The sequence below is a fragment of the Gavialis gangeticus genome, unplaced genomic scaffold (assembly GCF_001723915.1).
Source record: "Gavialis gangeticus isolate Ggan-Ray unplaced genomic scaffold, GavGan_comp1, whole genome shotgun sequence".
Taxonomy (NCBI): Eukaryota; Metazoa; Chordata; order Crocodylia; family Gavialidae; genus Gavialis; species Gavialis gangeticus.
Window position 1 is genome coordinate 22,037,900 of NW_017729033.1, and position 23,013 is coordinate 22,060,912.

Here is a 23,013-nt window from a genome sequence, read left to right on the forward strand (position 1 = left end):
GTCTTAAGGCAGAACGCAGGCTGCATAAAATAGCATAAATAGCATCTAAATTACTAGGAATACAAAATACACACACACAGTAATGCATACCTACAAAAGGCAAATTCATACTGACAGGACTGCAGTCTATGTTTATCAGCAGCAAAATATCTCAGGGAAAAAAAATGGCTTCAGATAAAAAAAATTAATATATAGATCTCACTTAAATGCTATTTGTTTGTGTGTATACCTGAAAACAGATGCCAGACACCTTTTAACGAGACGGTCTGCTTCTACATGTATTATATTGTAGATACAGATAGGTTTCATAAAGGTGTGTGAAGCTTTTTACAGAAAACCTTTGTAAAAAGCTTTTTTTTTTTTTGTGTACATGGCTTCAGTCTTTGCAACCTCCTAGAGAGTCTGTCAAGGCGCAACTTAAAAGCTCGTTCAGGCGACCATGACCCCCTGCTAGCAGATTGTCTGCCTAAAAGGTAAGGGAAAGCTAAAAAGAAGTAGAAACTTAAAAGTAGCTTCTCAAAGGCTGCATAGATCTTTTTTTGTTAAACCTAAAGTGTTTAAAAGCTTTAATATTGATGGCCTGTCAACTTTGTCCTGATTCTTTGGCTTTCAGTTAAAAGGTTTTTGTTGTTGTAGCTTATGCAGTTGCTCTGTTGCTATGGAAACGTGACATCAAAATGACGTTTCTCTGTTTAAAAGCTTTTAACTAAATTCCTGCCTGTCAGATGTAGGCCCCATTTTGTGCACTCAAGCTTCAAGCTGTTGCAAAAAGGTTTCATATGTTCTGTTGTCATTCAAATTCTTTATCCACATATGCATGTCTTGCACTACAAAAACCTAAACTAAAAACTCAATCTATATTAAGTGTCCTCTTTTAAAACCCTTTTAGGTCAGTCAGCAATGGCTGCAGCAGAAATTCCCAGTTACATTGTTTCTTCTCAGACTGAGAAACACAGAAGGGCCAGAAACTGGACTGATGCAGAAATGAGAGGTTTAATGCTGGTTTGGGAAGAATTTTTTGATGAACTGAAACAAACTAAAAGGAATGCCAAAGTTTATGAGAAAATGGCTAACAAACTCTTTGAAATGACTGGAGAAATTCGCCACGGAGAGGAAATAAAGATAAAAATTACAAATATGACATTCCAGTACAGGTAAGCTTCAGTTAATTCTTGTTATTTTTGAGAGATGTTAGCAGGAAAAGTGCAGCGAGATTTGCCTATCAGGAAGAATCTCCTAGAGGAAATCTATAGATAAAAGATTAACGATTGTTCCTATCGCTTTTAAAATGCTCTCCTGTCAGTTCTGTTACGTCATTGTTCATTTCTCTCCTCCCCCCCTCCCCCATTTATTTCCAAACTCTGGCACAACTTTGTCTTGTTTTGTTTTGTATAGGTAATGTGTGTTAGGAAATACAAGGATCAAAATGTATGTAGTGTTAAAACAGATGTTATTGCTTAGGGACTGATGATGTTAGCCTGGCAGCAGTTCCTTGCAGCTAAAGTACTGCAGTTTGAAGTGGCCAGTTAGAATCTGTGTTAGAAGGAAAAGTTCAAATACAGACTCATTTATTTAGGATTTAAGTTTCCAGTTTTTGGCATTGCAAGTTGAAAGGGTTACAGTCCACACGGCCAAAAATAATTGGATGCCTTATTACGGAGTGACACACATTGCTATAATTATAAGCAGCACACACGAAAGAACTATTATATCTGCAGAGACACAATCAATGTGCACTGTAAATACAGCTCCAAAGGCGTGGGGGAAGGGCAGAGGGATCTACGTGATGAAGAATAGGCAGTATCAGTCATGAGAAGAAGTTGGGGAGAAATTCCTACATTTCTTGTTTAGAGAAAAATTAGGATTTAGCCGAAATATATGCATGGCTCTTTTTTTAATCTTCTCTTTGTCAGACGCAAACTGCCTCATACTGGAAATCCTAAGTGGTGATTTTAGTTATGTGCTTGTAATGTAAGAAAATCAAATATGTGGCTCTTATTTAATCTCTCCTCAAAGCTGGTATTAATAATAATAATAATAATAATAATAATAATAATAATAATAATAAATGTTATTACAGCAGGCAACCATGTTAAAATTGCTTGCTTTTCTTTAGGGCACCCTTACCGTATTTAATGCAGATGTTACTCATCAAAAAGAAAACTAGGGAGAATCCTGTAAGCCCAATCTAACTTTGAATTTCCCTTTCCTCTTATTTGTCAGACCCACGAGCATAATGATTAAGATAAGGTTTTCATAATGCTTAAACTGGCATTTTATATTCAAAGCTTTATTTTTGCAAAGTGTTTTACAGCCTGGTACTAAATCCTCACAACACCCCTCACCCATTTTACAGATAGGGAAACTGGATTTGCCGTAAGTCACACAGCAAGTTACTTTTGGCTCCAGAACTGGAATGCAGGAATTCCTGCAAGCCAGGCCTTTGCAAAGTCCAATAAGTTACGAGCCCTCTGCTCCCAAATACATCCTGTTGTCCCTACGTTTTACAGGTGTCTAGCAGCACCACTTAAAATATTAAGCTCTGTAATTGCTATGTATGTAGTTTCTGGCAGCTTTTGTTCCAGATGGGTTGGTTTTTCCCCCTTTTGTTATCAGGTGGACCATCCCAAATTTTTCTAATTAAAGATCTCGTTTTAAAGCACTGGCAACGAGCAAATGAAAACATGCATGCACACACTAATAAGCAAAGTTATCCTTTCATTAACTTCCAGATGCGCTTTTCATGCATATTGATGTGCTTCCCAACACTGCAACATGCACTTAACTGTAATGCATTACACACACAAATTAAGATGCCATTTTAGAAGAGTCTGAAGACTGCCTTATGCTGCATGATATTGCTTTCAGTGTGTCCTTGAAGAAAAAATATACTTAAATATCTGATGGTTTTGTTATTTTTCAGCAGGGGCTTATGCTATATAGACATGTAAAGCAGCAAAATATATTACTCCCAATTTGTTTTAAGATTGATATGTGGAGTTAGAAAACACAGGGATGTATCTGTAAATGATGTTGGTTATCACTCTGCTGTCTGCTTTGCTTTTGGGCAGCTGATTTTTAATATTTATTATGCTGCCTGATGGATATTTGGAGAATATACCATGCCTCCCTACATTTCAATGTATCCTCAATGCACTGTGGCATGAACTGAAATGCAAGTTTCTGAAAGCATGGTCTATTTTAGGACAATATTTTGTAACAATTATATTCAGCTGTGAAAAATGACCCGCAGTATTTATTTAGAAAAACCAGCTGAGCTAAGTAGGTAATTTATTACTACTTTTCAGCATCCAATAACAAATTTTAGATTCTTTTTTATTTTGTGGGATACTTCCTTTGGTATTTCTAAAGTGCCTATTAATATAGCCACTAAGCTTAGTTGATACTGATAGAAAGGAAAATACTATTTTCCCTCCTTAACTTCAGCAGTTTTTTTCCTGATGAAAGTAGCTGCATGAATTATTTTGTTGATTCTACTGTCCAGGCAAGTTCAATGGTGAATGTGATGTCCCTGCCACCGCACTCCCTGGGATTCTCATGGTGCAAATATGAGTGATCTGTAACTTTAGGGGTGCAAAATGGAAAATGGGTAATACTGTGTTTAATGATTTTCTTTATAATCCATGCTTATAAATCATGCCTTTCAGTCTGAAGAATCGCATAGTGCTTCATGGCCTGATTTTGAAACATTACTAAACCTATTGCTTAGGTTGTTCAGTGAAAGCCTTACTCTTTGTGCAGTGTGGGGAGGAAAAATTAGTGACAAAAGCGTGGCATGTCTACACTGTGGTCATTGTAGAGACTGCAGCTCAGATGGACTTGATTGAGCTAGCATGAAACTAACAGGCCCGGATATCAGTACCAATGTCCCACTTGACTATTTGTGCAGTTTCTTGGGTGGGCTTTGTAGGTTGCATTGAGTTGTGTACTGCTACAGCGCTGGTTCTCAATCTTTTTAGACTCAAAGGGCCCCTCAGAAAATGTCAGCTTTCACTTGTTTCTTGACCAAGAAAAAATAATAAATCAAATTTTCTGCTACAAAGAATTAGGAAAGACCACAAGTTAGAATATTTTTTCACACTATGGCTTTTTATTTGAAATCTTTGGGCTTATTTTGTGAATTGTGTTGGTGTTTGCACGCTGAGCAGTACTAATATCAAACATCACCCTTAAAAGGATCTCATGGCACCCTGGTTGAGAGTTGCTGTGCTACAGTTAGACTATTAGCAGTACTGAAGCCAGCTGGTTAAGTTACTTTGTGTACGTGAACTGTAGTCACAGCAGTTCACCCCAATGCGTTCTAATATTTGGGGTAAAAATAATGCTAAAAAATACCATAATGCCATTATATAAATAAGTAAGTTCCCTTAAATCCTGTTTTTGTTACAAGTCACCCTATCTCCAGGGTTCAAAATATGGTGGTGAGGGTCTCAGGAGGGCTGAACCCCCCCAATAAGAGACGAGAGCCCCTGGCCCACCCCATGCCTTTCTAGGCAGCTTAGGTGGCAGTGACAGTAGCAGCGGCTCCTTCCGGTTGCCACCGCTGCGGACCCCCCTGCAAGCATCCAAGTGTAATTCAAACCCTGCCTATCTCAAAAAAGATACAGCATAAAGTGCGGAGTGTTTAGAGATGGAGGATGAGCGACACAAGAGGCATGGAAAACTTCTGCATAGGGAGATAGGGAGAGATTGAAAAGTTTAGGACTATTTAGTTAGGAAGAAGATAAAACGGCAGCATGCCAGAGGCATAAAAACATTTTAAAAATTCATTTTGGAGAATGTAAGCCAGGTGCTTCTTTTCCCATAATACAGGAATACTGATGCCATTAAAAAAATGTTAAAGCAAGAAATGTAAAACTAATTAAGGCAATACTTTTTTCACAGCGTATAGTTAATATGGCTCTCGTTCCCACTGGGTATCACTGAGATATACCTGCAAAATAGTTGCTAGTATTTACAAAAGATTAGACATTTGACAGGATGATGATTTGTCGATATTCAATATTTTTAAAATGATGTGTTTCAGGGCACCGCTGTCTGGAGCTAGAAATGAGTTACCGTTATGAACAAATTATTCCAAACTTGTTCACAAACAGGTCCCTTGCATCGTGTTCAGAAGTAATTGTTACTTGTGGCTCTGCAATAAATACGGATGCCACCAGTCTGATCTGGTGGACAATTTCTGTTTTCCGATGTGCTACCATGGATAATTCTAGTGATTCAGAGGGATCATTTCATGGTAATAAGAACCAAGCTTTGAAATAACTGTTAGCAGGATTGCAATGCATTTAGGAATTACTTCATGCACTCCTGGAATAGAGCTGTCTCAGGGGCTTGAGGGCCTGTACTGGGGGAAAACTTTTGGCAGGTCCACTTAGGCAACATTCAGCTTTCACAGAAAGTGCAACAGTATTTCATGTATCCATTCAAGACAGGCAGTTCCACCAGTTTTTAGCGCTCTTTTTGAAAGACACCTGTGTAGTAAATGGCGTGGACTCCCATTTATCTGTCTTGGAAAGATGAAGGGCTGAGACGGTCCTGCTGGGATTCAGAGTTAGTTTCAGATAGACTAGATTTCAAAGTACTGCATAGATTACTAAGCCATCTCCAGCAGTTTAGAATCAGCGCTGAAATCCTTCTGTTATATGGTCTATTTGAGACATTCACCACATATAACCCAGTAATTATTCCTTCCAAAAGAAAATGCGTTCCTGTCACCATTAATATACTGATCTTAATATGTGACAATGCAATGTGTATTGGCTGCTGTTAGATTCGTGCTCAAATAATATGCAGTCTTGTAAATATAATACAAGTTTTATAGAGCTTGCACATTATCCCACGTGATGGTTTTGACCAATTCCTTCTGCTGTTTTAAAAATAACTGAGTGAATATAAATTTTATTATTTGCAAAGCTGCCATCATCCCTCCGCATCCCCTTTCCCCCTCCCCCACCCAAAAGACTATGGAAGCAGGATGCAGCTGTTACTTTTTAATTCAAATTGCAGTCAATTAATGGTAATGATTGGTAAATTTGAATCAGATGCAAGATTTGAATAAAGATTAGTTTATATTTATTTATTTATTTTTACGTGTATATGATAACAATGAAACATGGCAGCTTGTATAATTCTTCACTACAGTCTGTGGCGTTGTGACTGGAATTTTTGACCTTTGCTGCAGCAAATGGTCAAAGATAAGTGCAGGCAAATTACTGGAGAACATGCAATTTGAATATTTTACCAGCTTTCTCTTCAGTTTCAATAATTCATGGCAAATACACAACTTAAGTACTGTACTTTCATATATCTTTTTTCCTTCATCATTGATTGGTTCGGGAACAGCGCTATTTATTATTTATTTTAAAAGCTTTTTCTAGAAACCCCAGGAGATGAGTCTTGTTTCCATTCTTCAAGGCAAGTAGTAATATCAAATATAATAATAGAAATAAAAACAGCAATAGTGTGCTGCAGAGAGAGAGTAAAAAAATCAAGTTAAAATTGTCTGTGTATTAACTAAATAATACTATTTTTTTAAAACTCTAAAATATAATGTTCTGATAATTTTATTTTAAAGGCATTATACCACTCATGCTTGATTACTGTACATAGGGGAGAATGTGTTATTCACAATAAAGGATCAGGCTGGGGCAGGTTGCTCTGTCATCAGGTTTCAGTCCAGGAGGTAGAAGGCTCTGGCATGGGCCCTTAGTGCTTATTTGGTCGTGGGCTCCTACATGGCCAACTAGACTCTCAGCTGCGGTGGTAATGGTTTCTGTACCTTAAATATCTGTTTATTTGGAACTGGACTGCTAAGTCACTGAATTACTAACTCACTGGAGAGAATATTCAGTCATTTCTGATTTGACGTGGTTTTCAACTAACTCTGGATATCAAAAGTATCCATATTTTATTTAGCAACGGAGAGTAATTAACTTCAGACAAGTCAAGTTCCTTTATTGGGCTCTGTAAAGCTCCCATATCCCATTGGTTCCTTTCCAGTATTGGCCTGGGCTCCATTTTGTTGTACTGGGTGCAGCTGGTGATCTGTCACTGTTGGATATTTTGGTTTTCTTCACTCTTATTGCTTCAGCTCTGTATTGTTCCAAGGGGATCAGCTAAGGTGGAGAGGGTGATTATTTGGGCTGGAGGGCCACTTAGGGAAGTTTGATGAGCTACTGTGGGCCGGGTCAGCACCCCATCGCACCTCAGCCCACAACAGCTCACCAAAACTCTCTAAGTGGTCCGGGGTGCCGGATGGAGCAGGCAGGTGGGGTCCCCATGGAGACCAGCCTAGGACCCACACAGGCAGGGTGCGCGCAGCTGGGCGCATGGGATGGGACCATGGGCTGGTGGGGAGCGGTGTCTGGGAGTGTGATGGGTGGCTGGGGCCAGGGCAGAGCCATGATGCATTCCCTGCACAGCCTCACACTGTCATCACCCTGCGATCCCAGCCAGAGCCCCGGCCAGGCCGGTCCATCCCACGCCTATATGCTGGTCCCTGCCTGCTTATGACCCCATCCATGCACCCAGCCGAGTGTGCCCTGCCTGCACGGGTCCTTGTCTGGTGTCCATGGAGACCCTACCTGCTTGCCCACTGTATCTGATGCACCTGGTGGTGGGTGCAGGCAGATGGGCCAGGGTGCCTGGGTAGTGGGGCTGGGTCTGGCAATGGTGGTACCACCAGTGACAGCAGCTGGAAGGAGCTGCTGTTGCAGGGACTGCTGCCCTGCCCCAGCCCTGCTGTATGCCCGGGGGCAGCAGGACAGACTGCATGTGCCATGGCCTGCGTTGCCCCTTGCACTTGGGATGGGCAAGGCTCAGGGACTTGCCATGAGAATGGACAGAACAACTTGGTAGGCCGGATCTGACCCATGAGCTGTATTTTGCCCACTCCTAAACTAAGGAGATGTTTTGTACGTCTTTGTCCCAGCATTTATTGGTTCCTGTAGAGTTTCATTTTTGCTTTCTTTAAAAAAAATCTTGCCCTTACATTGGTGCTGACATAAAAAGTTCTTTTCACCTAGTGCTGTGCTGATGCATTGGGTTGGGAGAGACCATAGTAGCAAAGTATATTCATCCCTGCTACTAATTTTAGTTGAATTATACTGGGGGGACATTTGATCCAAAGCAGTGAGAGGTGTCCACTGTTCCAGACTCCAGCTCCAATTCCAGGAAACATTTTTAAATGAGTAGAGTGAAAGCTGAATTTGGGTATTGACCAGTTAATAATGATATTATAAATGATTTTATAGCTGACTATTTTATCAGAATGCAATCTTTTCTGGATGTCAGGATTATAAGGCTAGCAAACAATCTGGGCGAAAATCTGCCCTAACTAGAACCAGCTCAAAATTACTGCATCCAGCTCTGGGTGCCGCACTTCAGGAGCGATGTGGCCAGCATTGGGAGGGTCCAGAGGAGGGCCACTTGCATGGTCAGGGGGCAGCAGGGCAGGCCCTATGAGTGGAGGCTACAGGACCTGAACCTGTTCAGCCTCCACAAGAGAAGGCTGAGGGGGGATCCAGTGGCTGTCTATAAACTTTCCAACGGGGACCAGTGGGGAATGGGAAAGACCCTGTTCCCCTGAGCACTACCTGGAGTAACTAGGAATAACAGCCATAAGTTGACTGGGAGTAGGTTCAAGCTAGACATCAGGAAGCACAACTTCACAGTCAGGGCGGCTAGGATCTGGAACCAGCTTCCAAGGGAAGTGGTGCTCGCTCCTACCCTGGGGGTCTTCAAAAGGAGGCTAGATAATCACCTTGCTGTGGTCGTTTGACCCCAGTACTCTTTCCTGCCATGGCAGGGGGTCGGACTTGATGATCTGCTCAGGTCCCTTCCGACCCTACAAACTATGAAACTATTACCTGAAGAAAGTAGTCTTTGCAGCTGTGTTTGGAGTAATTGGTCATCCTGTGGAACTAGTAGCTAGCAACTGAAGATAGCAGCCCAGGTATTAAGGTCAGCACGTAGCTGGTCAATATTTAAGCCCTTTCCAGCCTTGTATCCAGTCTGACCTCCTGGTCTTGACTTTTTGGCTTCTGATCTTCAGCTTGTTTCCTGGTACCTGATTTTGGCTGTTTGACTTGCTTCCTGGTTCTGGATGGCTCTGGATCTCAACCCTTGCTGACGGGATGGACCTACCTGTGCTCTAGTCCATTACAGTGGAGTAGAGTTGGGAGTTGGAATAAAATAGGACTATACCCACTATATCACAAAATGCTGTCAGTCTCCATCTGCCATGTTCCCATTTCTTCTTTTAAAGTTCTAACCTCTTTTTTTTCTTTTCCATTCCTCTTTCTCCATTTCCACTTCTCCTTTCGTTCTTACCTGCCCCTGAGTCCAGATTTCTTACAGTTGGTGGCTGCTGCTTCTGCCTCTCAAGCCAACATAGTGCTCCCACCTCACTTTGTTAGGATTACTGTAGTCTGGTGCTGTTGTAAGTGTAAGGAGGAGGCAGAAGGTGTATTCACCAAATGCATTTAAAGCCACTTGTCCCCCCTCTTGTCTGGTGGTGTATAGCAGCAGCATCCTTACAGTTACAGGCAGATGCAGAACTGGATACTTCCTCAAAAGCCTGTTTCCATTATGGGTGGGATGATCCAGCTAAGGACGTTTAAAGCCAAGCAATCTACCCTTTTTAGCCTGAGGAATATCCTTGGGAGAATTCCTAGCAGTGCCAGCGTGCCATGTAATTTACTAGGCTAGTCTGTGACAAAAAGCTTTAACTACTTTCCTTCAATGCTGCCCACAAAGCCTGTGATAATATGTGATCTGTAACTTTTGCTGCTGTTGCTTCTTAAGCCTGACATGCTTTTCTTGCAGATCAGCACTGTTTTGCTGCTTGGAAAGGTCAACACCTTCTTTGAACTTCACATGCCATCACTGTATCTGCAGCTGTAGTTCCCAGAAGTCAGCTGCTATACTGCTTCGAACAAGATGGAAATCTAGTAGGGTTGCAGAATGCTTTTTCAGCCAGCCTTGCTTTTGCTGACCACACTCCAATTAACCATACCACAGCTGCTTAGGCATGCAGTTATTGCCCATGTGTATAGCATGGCAAACTTAGAGGAACTAGGTCATTGTTATCAAGGTTTCAGTGCTGTGCCAACTGGTTCACTGCAGCATCTCAACACTGGGTACTTGGTCAAGCCATCTGGTCCTCAGGAAAGAATGCAAGAAACATTGGTTAACTCTCTCCAGCTATGGCCAAAGTTGCCTTGTATAATGTCCAGATTTCTCACCTATGAAACAAAATAGTATAGCCTTACTAAGCGTAATCCTGTTTAGAGTTTTCTTTCTGGTTGCCTCCAGAACTGCTTTGGTCAACTTACCAAATGCTCAAACTTTTTCGTCATGGAAAAGCAACTTTCTCATTGATACTAAGTTGATTTTTCAGCATACTATCCAGGTAGTGGAACTCATGAATTATAGGAAGCCACTGTCCATCAATATACTATGTGGACAGCATGTAACTCTTACCAAGTATTGCATGACTTCAGTCTTCATTAAAATATAACCTTGAGCCCAAAACCCGGATGCACAGTCATCTAGATAGAGCAACTCATGGAGCAATTGAGAAGTGACATAATCTTTCTTGCAATCATGTATAACTGAACAACATTTCAGAGGTGCAGAATCTTAATAACTGGAATGTTGCTAATTGCCTTCTTCAAGTCTTGCATGTAGCACTGTGAACAAAATTGATTTTGATTCCAAGAATACAACCTTGTTTCATTTAATTAATGACAGGAATAGTTTCAGTTAGACCAGGGACAGTCCTTGCGCTGCTATGCAGTCCTTCTTGGAACTGACACAAAACTGTAAGAAACTTTTCAGAACCCTTGAGCCTGTCCACCAGATTTCAGAGACTGAAATGACTGTATCAAAGGCTTTTTTCAATGACAGTGAAAGCCATGTTAGATATCACAGGGTCACCATGTTCAAGCATGGTTCAGCAGTCAGTTAAAGGGTATCTGAGCCAATATTTTATCAGCAATTTTTAACAGGATTGGCTAGAATGCAGGAACTATCTTCCATTCCTTGCCAGTTTTTATTATTATACTTATCTGTAACAATGCAGTATTTCAGCTGAATTTTCAGTTAGCTTTGACTGAATTATCTGCAAATCCAAGCAGCAGTCAGCCCTTTGCGTGACTTGAGTGACCCTGACATCATTACGGTCTCTGTTGCATGATGACATAAACAATTAGTTGCCACCGATGGGCTTGTTGAAAACTTTTGTCTGCAATGACCAGCTCACGCATGATGTGCAGCTGGCACTGGTAGATCTGATGCCTGTACAGGATTCTGGAAGGACATCTTCAGCAAGGGGGAGGAGGCGATTCGGAAGGATGCAAGTAAGAATCTTCTCAGCAATGGAGAGGAGGGCAATGCCTCGGTAGTTCTCACACACTGACGTGTCCACTTTTTTGCAGGTGGTCACAATGTTGGCATTCTTTAAGTCAGATGGAGCTTCCTCGGTAACCCATATTTTGATGAGAAGTTGATGAAGTTTTTGCACTGCCAGCTTTGAAGACCTCTGTGGGAATGCCACCTGGTCCTGGCACCTTATTGTTCTTGGTCTGAGTGATGGGATGCCAGACTCCCTTGAAGGATGGGGGATCAGCAAGAGATTGTATTATTGGGTGTTGAGGGACGGACTCGATGATGGTAGATGGGACCTCAGATTCACAGTTGAGTAGAATCTCAAAGTGCTCCTTCCAGTGTTGTTTGATGGATACACTCTCTGTGAGAAGGGTGGAGTCACCCTGGGATCACAAAGGGTTGGGTCATTGGAATGTCACCCGTGGATGGTTTTTATTGCTTGAAAGAAGCTTCTTATGTCATGTTGATCAGTGAAACTTTAGATCTTCATGGCTTTTGCTTGCCACCACTGGTTCTTGATGTCCTGCAACCTCCTCTGAACTATACCTTTAAGTCAGTGGTAAGCCTATTGTTTTTGCTGGTTGGAAGGTTCATTTTGCCAACTGTAGAACGCGGTTCTCTTCTGGTGGATAAGTGCTTCATTATTTTTGTCAAACTAATCTTTGTGATGGTAAGTGGAGTATCCAATTGATTCAGTGCATGCCGTGTGAATTATGTTCTTAACTTGCTCCCAATGTGCCTGGATGTCCTTGATGTAGTCAGGTGGGTCAGACAGCCTCTCAGTAAGGCGTTGCTGAAGAGCCTCATATCTAGCTTGGTCTTGGAGTGCCTTGATTTTAAATCTCTTCCACATTCCTTTTGGTTGTTTATGTTGTTGTAGTGCAAGCTGCATGAGTTGCATTGATTGATCTAAAAGGTGGTCCATCCAACAACCATCTGCACCTCTCAGGGCTTGGGTGATATGGGCATTGGTATGATCAAGGGCTCTGACAATAATATAGTCGAGAAGGTGCCAGTGATTAGAGTGTGGGTTCTTCCCAGTTGTACCACTCTAGAGTTCAGAGTGTCACCCAACTCCTGTGTTGAAGTCACTCATGAGGATGAGCTTGTTTTCCTTGCCAGTGGCAGTCAGGACTGTGTCAAGAGCACAGTAGAACTGTTGCTTGTTGACTTCTTCATAGTCAAGTGTTGGGGCATACATACTGGTGATGACCATAACATACTGGTTGTTGCTGAGCTTAAGGCAGAGAGTTATAAGACATTTGTTAATGCTCACAGGAGTTCTGAAAGCTAACAATCTGGTTCTTGATGGCAAAGCCAACCCTGTGAATGTGCCTGTCTTCAGGTGACTTTCCTTTCCAAAAAAAGGTGTAGCCACCTCCTTCTTGCAGTTAGCCTTCATCTGCCTAGTGAGTATCACTTAGCTGCAATATTGATGTCATATCTTGCAAGTTCTCTAACTTCTATGGCAGTTCTTCTTTCAGGACACTCACTGTTCAGCGAATCCATGGGAGTGCTGACATTACATGTGACAAACTTCAGTGCTTAATTTTGTTGGTTTCAGCCACAGGTAGAGTGATCCCACTGGATGCAGCAATGCAACCTATGTTTAGGGCACTTTTTCTGGCCCCTTCCCCATTCAAGGTGAGCAGAAGGGATCCAAAAGAGGACTGCTCAGTCATGGCTGCAGATGCCAAATTGTATTTCTGTCTTGGTAAGTGCAAAAAGACCATCACACGACCACCGCCTATGTTCAGATTTGGGACTAGGGACTCCCAGGGATCACTGTTCCCGTTCCCACCCCAACTCATCTGTCGCCACAGGACTTGGTTTGTGGGATATGTTAACACGCCTGGCAGAGGCCTACGCATGACGTCTTTTAACGTGGGGAAGCTGGTGCACAAGCGACAGCCACACAAACTCAACAAGGAAGAGCCCTGAACCCAGTGGCAAGGATCCATCCCTTGGCAACCCTCATCCACCTTCACAGCCGCAGAGAACCAGCAGGTCCTCAAGTGTTCTGCTGTTGGGGTCTTCAGGAGTTTGTACCATGCTTAGACTAGGACCTCACCTCAAACCTGTTTGCCAGGAGAGACCCTACTAGGAGTACAAGGCTCCAAATGATATAACTGTAAGAGTCATTGGTACACAAGCCTCTCTACCACAACAAGGTTACAGTCCAAGGAGAGGATCTCTATTATTACAGTTTTCTGGTGACAGGCTGTCCTCTGAGCAGGCTGGTTTTCTTCAGGTATATTCAGTAGGGTGTGGACTTTCCATGAGGCTACATAAAGGAAGCAGACATTTTTGTTTGATGTTCAAGTGCACAAATTAACCTAGCTGATGTGGCAATCTGGTCCAGTCCACGTGAAATGTTGTTTAAAGGCATCTCATCTTGTTTGCGCTACCCCTAATTTGGAATGAGCCAAAGCTTTCTCCAAATAGGGCTCCTCAATCACCCAGCGGTTTACTGGATGAAACTGCTATGTTTGCTTCAGACATCCAGTAATTACAGCCACTGCTACCTGAGTGCAGGTTCATGACTATTACTTCCAGTGTTGCCACGTCTGTCACCGTCACTCATATATCCTTAAAGATTTTCACAAGGATGCCATGACTGCGGGAGCGTGTGATTGGATTAAAATGATGGTAGTTTGCACAGTGCCACCACTGCTGTTTTGTGCCAGTGTGGTACGCACAAAGAGTACTGTGTATAAAGAAAGACGAGCAGGATCTATTTTCAGGGGTAATATGCCACCACGTTTATTGAAAACACAAACTATTAAGCCTTTATATCCTTATTGCTTAAATCATTATACTTATAGACACATATTAACACGCACACACACACACACACATGCACACCCCCCCCATTCTGCAGATTCATAGATTGTGAGGCTGGAAGGGACCTTGGAGGATCATCAGGTCCAGCCCCCTGCACCAAGCAGGAAAGATAACTGGGGGTCAGGCGACTCCAGTGAAGTGACTGTCTAGTCTCCTCTTGAAGATTTCCAGGGTAGGTGATTGCACAACCTCTGGAGGGATCTTATTCCACAGTCTGGACACCCTGACTGCGAAGAAGTTTTTCCTAAGGTTGAGCCTGAATTGATCTTCCAGGAGTTTGTGGCCATTACTCCTGCTTTTCCCCTCAGGTGCCCCGGTAAACAGTTGTTCACTGAGCCCTTTATGTACTACCCTGGTGTAGTGGTAAGCTGGTACCAGGTCCCCTCTCAGGCTCTTTTCCTCAGGCTGAAGAGTCCCCAGTCCCTCAGCCTTTCCTCGTATGGCTTGCCCTTTAAGACTCTGATCATACGGGTGGCTCTTCTCTGGACTCTCTCAAGCTTGTCCACGCCCTTGTTAAAGTGTGGTGCCTAGAACTGGATGCAGTACTCCAGCTGCGGTCTCACCAGTACTGAATAGAGCAGAAGAAACACCTCCTTGGCTTTGCTGGAGTTGCATTGATTGATGCATGCCAGAGTATAATTTGCCCTGCTGGCTACAGCATCGCACTGCTGGCTCATAGTCATACTGTGGTCTATTATTCCCCCCTTTCATTCGTGATGCTAGTCAGTTTGGTGCCGCCAAGCCTGTAGGTGTGTTGGGGGTTGCTCATTCCAAGGTGGAGCACTTTGCATTTCTCGACACTGAACTACATTAAATTCTGATCTGCCCAACTTGCTAGCCTGTCTAGATCCGCCTATATCTGTAACCTATCTTCAAGCGTGACCACACTTCCCCGTAACTTGGTGTCATTCATGAACTTGGCCAGTGAGCTCTTCACCCCCACATACAAATCATTAATAAAGATGTTGAAAAGTACTGGACCGAGCACTGACCCCTGTGGGACACTGCTGCCCGCTTCTCACCAGGATGACAAAGATCCATTCACTACGACTCTCTGGGTTCTCTCCTGCAGCCAGTTTTTCACCCACCTGAGTGTTAAGCCCACAATCCTCCAATTTTCTCATGAGGACATCGTGGGATACCAGATCGCAAAGGGCTTTTGGAAGTCTAGGTACGCAATGAAAACTTGCTGTCTTGTGCCCAGGTAGCGAGTTACCTGGTCATAGAAGGAGATGAGGTTGGTAAGGCAAGACCTGCCCATGACAAAGCTATGTTGGCTGTCATTCAGAATCTTACCTTCTGCAAGCTTATTGCAGATAGACTCCTTATGAACTTTTCTAGTATCTTCCCTAGGATGGAAGTTAGGCTGATATAGTTACCCGGGTCCTCCCTCCTGCCCTTCTTGTGCATGGGCAAAACATTGGCCCTCTTCCAGTCCTCCGGGACTTTTCCAGAGTGGCACGAGTTGTGGAAGTCTTGCCAGGGGTTCTGCAGTGACTTCGGCCAGGTCCTTCAGCACTTTTGGATGAAGATCATCTGGTCTCGCTGACTTACACGCCTAGTTTTTTTAATTGGTCATATATCAATTCTACAGCAATAGTAGGAAGGCAAATATTCCTACTGTGCTTATCCTCTACTCTACTTGGCATGGTTTTCCCCTTGGTTCAGTGAAAGACTGAGGCAAAGTAGTCATTCAAGATATTGGGATGTTACCCATGTTTAGGTGCTCAAGTCAGCTTGGTGGCCAACCAAGCTGAGCATGAGGAAGAGAAGGCCGGGGGTTTATCGGACACATACCGATGCCTCGTGCAGAAGTTGTCCACACCCCACCCTCTCACCAAAGTCTTTTTTCTCTCGCTCATCTTTTATAGTAGCAGCTGCATGTCTGTTGCTTGTTCATTAGGCCAGGGCTGTCAGCTGCACCTCTGTGATGACTTGTTTCCTTCTCAGCTTTTGTGGTTAAAGATGCCCTTTGGGTTTAGAGAGTGGATTTTTCGCTTTGGATTAGCCGTCTGTATCTTCAGCCATTTTTCTGTAGGTGTGATATTTTTATTTTCTTTCTTGCTGCTTGCATCTTTAGTTTCCATTTTCTTTCTTTCCTGACCCCACACATACAAGAAAATATAAAAACATTAAGATGGCTAAGTAAAACAAAATGGAGTTTTAGCTTATGCTAAGCTATATAAAAGATAAAACTACAAATGAAGTCCAACACCAGTATACTTCAAGCCCAATGGAACTGAAAAAAAGCTGCTGCAATTATGAACGACTAGGGAAATGCAGTCCTTGATTATCAGTGAGGTTAATTCAAATGTCGTCAGAGTGATGTTGTTCATGCTACTTGGTGACATTGCCCTGTTATGGAGAGCTACACTGTGGCACCAGTGTCTCAGCTGCTGTTGATCTACATGAGTTCATATGCTAGTTTTTCCATTAGTGACTCTCATGCTTGGGCTCATCTGCCCTCTTGCCATTGAGATGAGTTTTTAACCACTGGGGAGATCACTGGCTGTTGCCAGCTGCTCCACACTTGTAGTTAGCTGCTCCATCAGACAACAGATGCTGCTAATGTGGTTCATGTGGGTTACCAGTTTGCCATCAGAGATCTTCCATTAGAGAGTTCCTCCATTAGAGGTCCAAGTTCAGCAAACACCAGCTCCCACCAAAACCCACATTTTAATTATCATTAATCTTTGCTGTTAAGATTGTGAGCTGCTTATTATTGCAGATTGAGATGTACTATATTTAAGATGTTAAATCTGTGCACGTCTCCAGATCCAGGTAAACCAAACAGTTAAAAAATGTTTTATTGCAAATAATTTAAACAGCTAAGTTAAAAGTTATTGGATCAAGTGGACAAGTTGTTGTCAGTCCTGTATTTAGTTATTTTGTGACAAACTATTCCAGGTTTAAAAGATATATAAATATACATGGTCTGTCAAATATTCGCTGATGAAATTACATCAGCTGGTTGTGAAACACAAAAAAATAATTAATTAAAATTTTTAATGCATTGAGGGAATAAAAATACTTCTTTGATACAGGCTTTGCTTTTGCTTTTGATTATATGTAGTTCCCATAGCTAAAGATCTCATCTTACCTTGTAGCATGCATGCATGCTAAACTGCATCAAAACCTAAGAAAAAACTCCCTTCCTCTCCATTCACCAGTCCAGAGCGCATGTTTTATGAAAATGGTAGGTCAGCTGTCAAATCCAGTTCTTTTCCTATTTTCGTCAGATGGAAGCTGCTTTCTGCTGGCAGAAACAGTTTTTTGTTTATTTTCTAGGTCTGTTAATTCAAATTTTACTTATGTGAAGCATTTATCTTTATTCTTATCTGTCTCCTGTCCCTTTGAAACAATCTGACTTAACAGTTGCGAGATCTAAAGTGAGGGATATAACTAGGGATCCTGGTTTTCTCTGTTAAAAAATCCAGAATGCTCTGATAAAACCCCCCAAATTCTCTGATTAAAAAACTTAAGGTCTGCTTTTCTTTGTGATTTAAAATGAAATGTCACACATGTACACATCTACATACGTACATATAATAAGTGATGTTTCATTTTTATATATATATATATATATATTTATTTACATGCATACACACACCTTAACGTTGTGGTTAGGTTCTTGAAAAATGCGACTTTAAGTGAAACGATGTTAAGCGAATCCAATTTCCCCATAAGAATTAATGTAAATAGGGAGGGTTAGGTTCCAGGGAAATTTTTTTCCCCAGACAAAAACCATTATATAGCACCCCCTTTTCCTTGTGCTGCAGCCTTGGGTGGGGTGGCTCCCTGCTGCCGCGTGCACTCCTGTAGGCAAGTGGTGGGGGGGAGAGGGGGATTGAGGCCCCTGTAGGGAGGCAGCTGGGCAGGGCTGGGGCTGCTGCACAGCCAGGTGGCATTTGGGGCTTGGGGCCCGGGGCTGCAATGCGTGACTGAAGGGCCCCATTGGGAAGCAGGACAGGGCTGCGGGTGCCTCGTCCAGGGGAGGGCCGGCTCTCCACTGCCACGCATATCCCAGGGGGCTGTGGGGATCCACGCCCCCTAGATCTGTACCCTGGGCAGGTGCAGGCTGTGGGATTGGGCTTCCACCCTGCTTTGCTCCCCTGGGGCCTCCACTGCCCTGCAGGCATGGCCCAGTGTGACTGTGGACAGTGGGGCTGCACGGGGATCTCCTCGCTGCTGCCACCCCCCATCCCCCGCCCTGGTGATGTGCCCCCTGCTCGTGCTGCTGCCTTGAGGGTCACAGCCCTGCACGCAGGAGGCACATTGCCAAGGCAGGGTAGGGCAAGCAGCAGCAAGGAGATCCCTACATGCATCTGCTGCTGCCTGCCAGGCTGCGGAGGCCACGGGGGAGGGAAGGAGGGCGGCAGGGAGCAGTCTGTGCCGAGAAGCTGCTAGCCACTGCCAGCTCTGTCCTACTTTACTCTCCTGCAGCCTCCACAGCCTGGTGGGCATGACCTAGTATGACTGGGGGCAGCAGGGCTGCACAGGGATCTCCTCACTGCTGCTCGCCCCTCTGCTGCCCTAGCAATGCATCTCCTGTGCACGGGGCTGTGCCCCTCAAAGCAGCAACACAAACAGGTGATGTGTTGCCAGGGCGGGGGGAGGAGGGGTGGTGAGCAGTGGTGAGAAGATCCCCACATGGCCCCGCTTTCCCCAGTCACACTGCGTCATGCCCACAGGGCTGTGGAGGCCCCAGGGGAGTGAAGCAGGGTGGGAGCCCAGGCCTGCAGCCTGTGCCTGCCCCGGGTACAGACTTGGGAGTGCATGTGGCAGCAGGGAGTCAGCTGTCCCCCTTCCCTAGACCAGCCACACGCAGCCCCGTCCTGCTTCATGCTGGGGCCCTGCAGCTGTGCATTGCGGCCCTGGGCCCCAAGCCCTACCCAGCTGGGCAGTGGTCCCAACCTTGCCTAGCTCCCTCCTTACAGGGGCCTCAATCCCCCTCTCCCCCCACCACTTACCTGCTGGAGCTGCTCTGCAGGCTGCCTGGGCCATGTGTATATACATACATGCATGTGGCGTCCCCTGTCTCACTAGCAGGCAGTGGCCAAACAATGTTATAACGGGACGTTGCGCAAATTTAAACAAATATGTTAACAGATCAGTGATGTAATAACAAAACAACACTAACTGGGATGTTGTTAAGTGAGAAGTACTCCTGTCTGTGTGTGTATTGTAATAAAATAAATTCTAAATACCTGTATATTTTGGCATTTGATTTTGGTTTTTTTTATTATGGAAAATCAGAGCTCTCCCTGCCCCCTTTGCTCATCAGGATGCAGGTCCAGCTGCAGCTGCCCCCTCTGCTGTTTTGTGGCACTGAGCAGCCATGATATGCCAGTGCCCCTCATTCCAAAGCCACAGCCCTGCCAGTGCCCCTCACTTCTGATCTGCAGCCCCTGCCTACAGGGCCAGTCAGCACTTACTCCCTTCTGGGAGCAGCTGTCCCCCTGCACCAGGACATAAGTGCAACTGTGGTTGTCACCTCCCGCTGCTTTGGGACACTAAACAGCTCTGACATGCTAGTGCCCTGCCCTTGCCTATGCCATTGCCCCTCATTTGCAAGCCATAGCCCCACCAACCCTGCCAGTGCCCCATGTGTGTCCTGCATTTTGCTGTCCCCCAGCCAAGGGAAGCCCAGCAGCGGGCAGGGCAGGTGGGAGGGAGGAGAGGAAGAGGGAGGGGGAGTGGGATGGGGATGTAGGTGGGGCCACCCATGGGGCCAGGTGGAGTCTGCCCCAGCCACCTTTTAGCCCCCACCAAGTGGAGACTGCTGTCCCAATGAGAGTCCCCAGTCCACCACAGTCCCTGCCCTACTGCCCTTGCTTTCCTGCTCCTAGGCACTCACCGCTCAAGTGGTTCCAGGTGGCAGCAGCATGTCCTGGCAGAGTTGGGCTGCCCCGACTGCTGTAGGCTCATTGTGGCTCTGGCCAGCCAGAGCCAGCCCTTGCACACTGCCCGGGGCTGCCAGCACTTGTCCCCACTGCAGATTGTGGAGCTGCCCTGCCAAGACGCTCTGCACTAGCCCGATCTGGTCCAGGCACTATGGATGCTGAGCGCTTTGATGTATCCATTGCCACCTTTTGGAACCATCTGGGCAGTGAGCACCTGGGAACAGCAGGATAGGGGTAGCGGGGCAGGGACTGCGGTGGGCCAGAGACTTGCATGGGCACAGCGGGTGGGTGGCAGCTGGGGCAGACCCTATCTGGCTCCATGGGTAACCCTCTCCCACTTCTTTTCCTCCTCCTCTTCTTTCCCTCTTCCATCTCACCCTGCCTGTCACCAGGCTTCTCATCCACCCCTTCCCTACAGGGCCAATGAGCAGGCCCCAAAACCTGTAAAATCAGATCCAGGGGCCACACAGGGACGAGGAAATCACTGGCCTCCTCATTCCCAACCCATAGCCCCCAGGCTCCCCAGGCCCTACTTACTCCAAAGGCTGCAGGAGGCAAACCGAGTCTGACCCAGCCCTGGCTGGTCTTAAATTCCCATGCCCCCTCCCCCTTCCTGTTTTCCCTTCAGACAGAGTTTAGGGTTTTGCACCCTTTTTGCAAGCAGCTTGTTGCAGGCTGAAACTCTGCCAGCCTGTGGAGAACTGTTTGCAAAAGGGGAAACCCATGGTTTTCCACTTCAAAGGGGAAAATCCTCATTTTTCTGCAGGAAATGGAAAACCTGGATCCCTGGATATAACCAGAAATAAAGCTCTCAGTGATTTGGGTGACCATTTTTTTTTTTTTTTACAGTTCATAAAGTTTTCTGTGAACTTGAGTTTTAAGTTATATGATCTTGAGGTCAAAAAGTATACAAACAATACCAAGTCTGTGTGATGGAGGAAAGTTTGGATCAGGTAAGTAACTGCCTTACATGCCTTCATAAAGGGATATATATGAAGGACAAAGTCATAGAATCATAAAAAATGAGGGTTGGAAAGGACCTCAGGAGGCCATGTAGTCCAACCCCTGCTCAAAGCAGGAGCAGCCCCTACTAGATCATCCCAGCCAGGGCCGGGCCTTAAAAACCTCCAAGGATGGAGATTCCACCAACTCCCTAGGTAACCCAGGGGCGGGCAATTATTTTGGGCGGAGGGCCGCTTACTGAGTTTTGGCAAGCCATCGAGGGCTACATGACAGGCAGCCCAGGGCAGATTAATATTAATTTTCTACATTTTTTAGGGGCCCCGTGGGCTGGATAGAATGGCTTGGTGGGCCGCATCTGGCCCGTGGGCCACATTTTGCACACCCCTGAACCTGTTCCAGTGCTTCACTACCCTTCTCGTGAGAAAATTTTTCCTAATATCCGACTTAAACTTCCTTTGCTGCAACTTGAGACCATTGCTCCTTGTTCCGTCATCTGCCACCACTGAAAACTGCCTAGTTCCGAGTCAAGTCCATCAAGAATCCTTCAACTCTTTCTAAACAGACATAAACTTTGTGGCACATCTCTAAACATCTACAACATTATGCTTGTTACTATAGTTCCCACCCACTATGACTGTTCCCTGCATCATGCTGGTGCCATGCCACTATCACTTGTATAAAGGGAACGTCTCTGTTTTTTGTTAATGGAGTAAGGCATGGCATAGATTTGGTTCCGTTTAGTGTAAAGGCAATGGTTCTCTCAGTAGTCTTTATTATAATAATACATTTGGTTAGACCTCAGTAAGAATGGTCAGTTTGGCAGCTGGTAAGGGGAAATATCTAGCACTGTTTGATGAGCATATTGGTTACTTAAATGTTTCTCTTCACTAGTAGAAGCTGTTGTTCTTTTGCAGTGGTACTTAGCTCAACTTTGGAAAATACGCATCTTTGTATCACAGGATAAAATCCTGAAAATAATTTTAATGACCTTATTGGAAATTAAAACTCCCAAACACTGTCTTTGTTCTCATTAAGTATTTCTAGTTTGACTGTCAAATGATCAAAGTTTTATATGAAAAATTGCTTCAGGCACTAAATGAAGCTGTAAGATTTACATGAAATGCTTATTTTGTATTATCAGACCTTAATGTTATGTGTCTTTCATTACAGGAAATTAAAATGCATGACTGATAGTGAAACTGTTGCACCAGACTGGCCTTATTACAAAACCATTGATAGGATCCTGTCTAAAGTAACAGAACACAGTGATGTGAAAATGCATGAAAGTCAGCAACCAGGTCCTTCTACATCACAGACTGAAGCCTCACAGTCACCATCAGCTAAGTCTACACCTCTCTACTTGCCATATAACCAATTTACTTATGAAGGAAGGGAAGAGTGTTTTGAAGATGAACATTCAGAGAGCTCATCAAGCCTACTTTCTTACAAGCTTAGGTAGCTTTTTTTATTCTCTCTCATATGTCACATTAGACTGGGTCTGTAAGACGGCTTACATTTCTCTCACTTTTGCTTTTGCTCTCTCTCACTCTTGCTCTTGTGCTGTCTTTCTTGCTCTTAAATCACGAGTGAGATGTGGCAGTAACTTAACTGCAGGACTAAAGTTTTTCATCTGTGGGCGGTTAAAGGGATTTGGAAAGACTGGGTCAGGACTGATACCAAAAATGCTGCACAGTGTCCCCCAGCTTAGCATGAATGTCACTCAGATCATGAGATGCAATAACTCTGCTGGGATAGCAGGTGCCTCTCTGGTTCTGTGACATGGGTGACTGGTGCCTCCTAATACTGGGGGGCACCAGTGGCTGCTTGATGACGGGGGGAGTCTCCAAGCAGCTGATTGCTGACCGGGGGGCTGGGGGAGAAAAAAAATTTG

General features: G+C 44.5%; 1 protein-coding gene across 2 annotated transcripts in view; it reads left to right on the top strand.

Moving 5' to 3' along the window:
* MSANTD1 (Myb/SANT DNA binding domain containing 1) overlaps positions 1-23,013 on the top strand; it is a 119,151-nt gene that overhangs the window by 62,141 nt on the left and 33,997 nt on the right. For both annotated transcript variants that reach the window (XM_019526576.1, XM_019526577.1), the window contains exons 4-6: positions 381-473; positions 890-1,154; positions 22,293-22,577. In XM_019526576.1, the coding sequence (XP_019382121.1) occupies positions 901-1,154; positions 22,293-22,577 (539 nt within the window). In that variant the 5' untranslated portion in view covers positions 381-473; positions 890-900. The remainder of the gene's footprint in view (positions 1-380; positions 474-889; positions 1,155-22,292; positions 22,578-23,013) is intronic.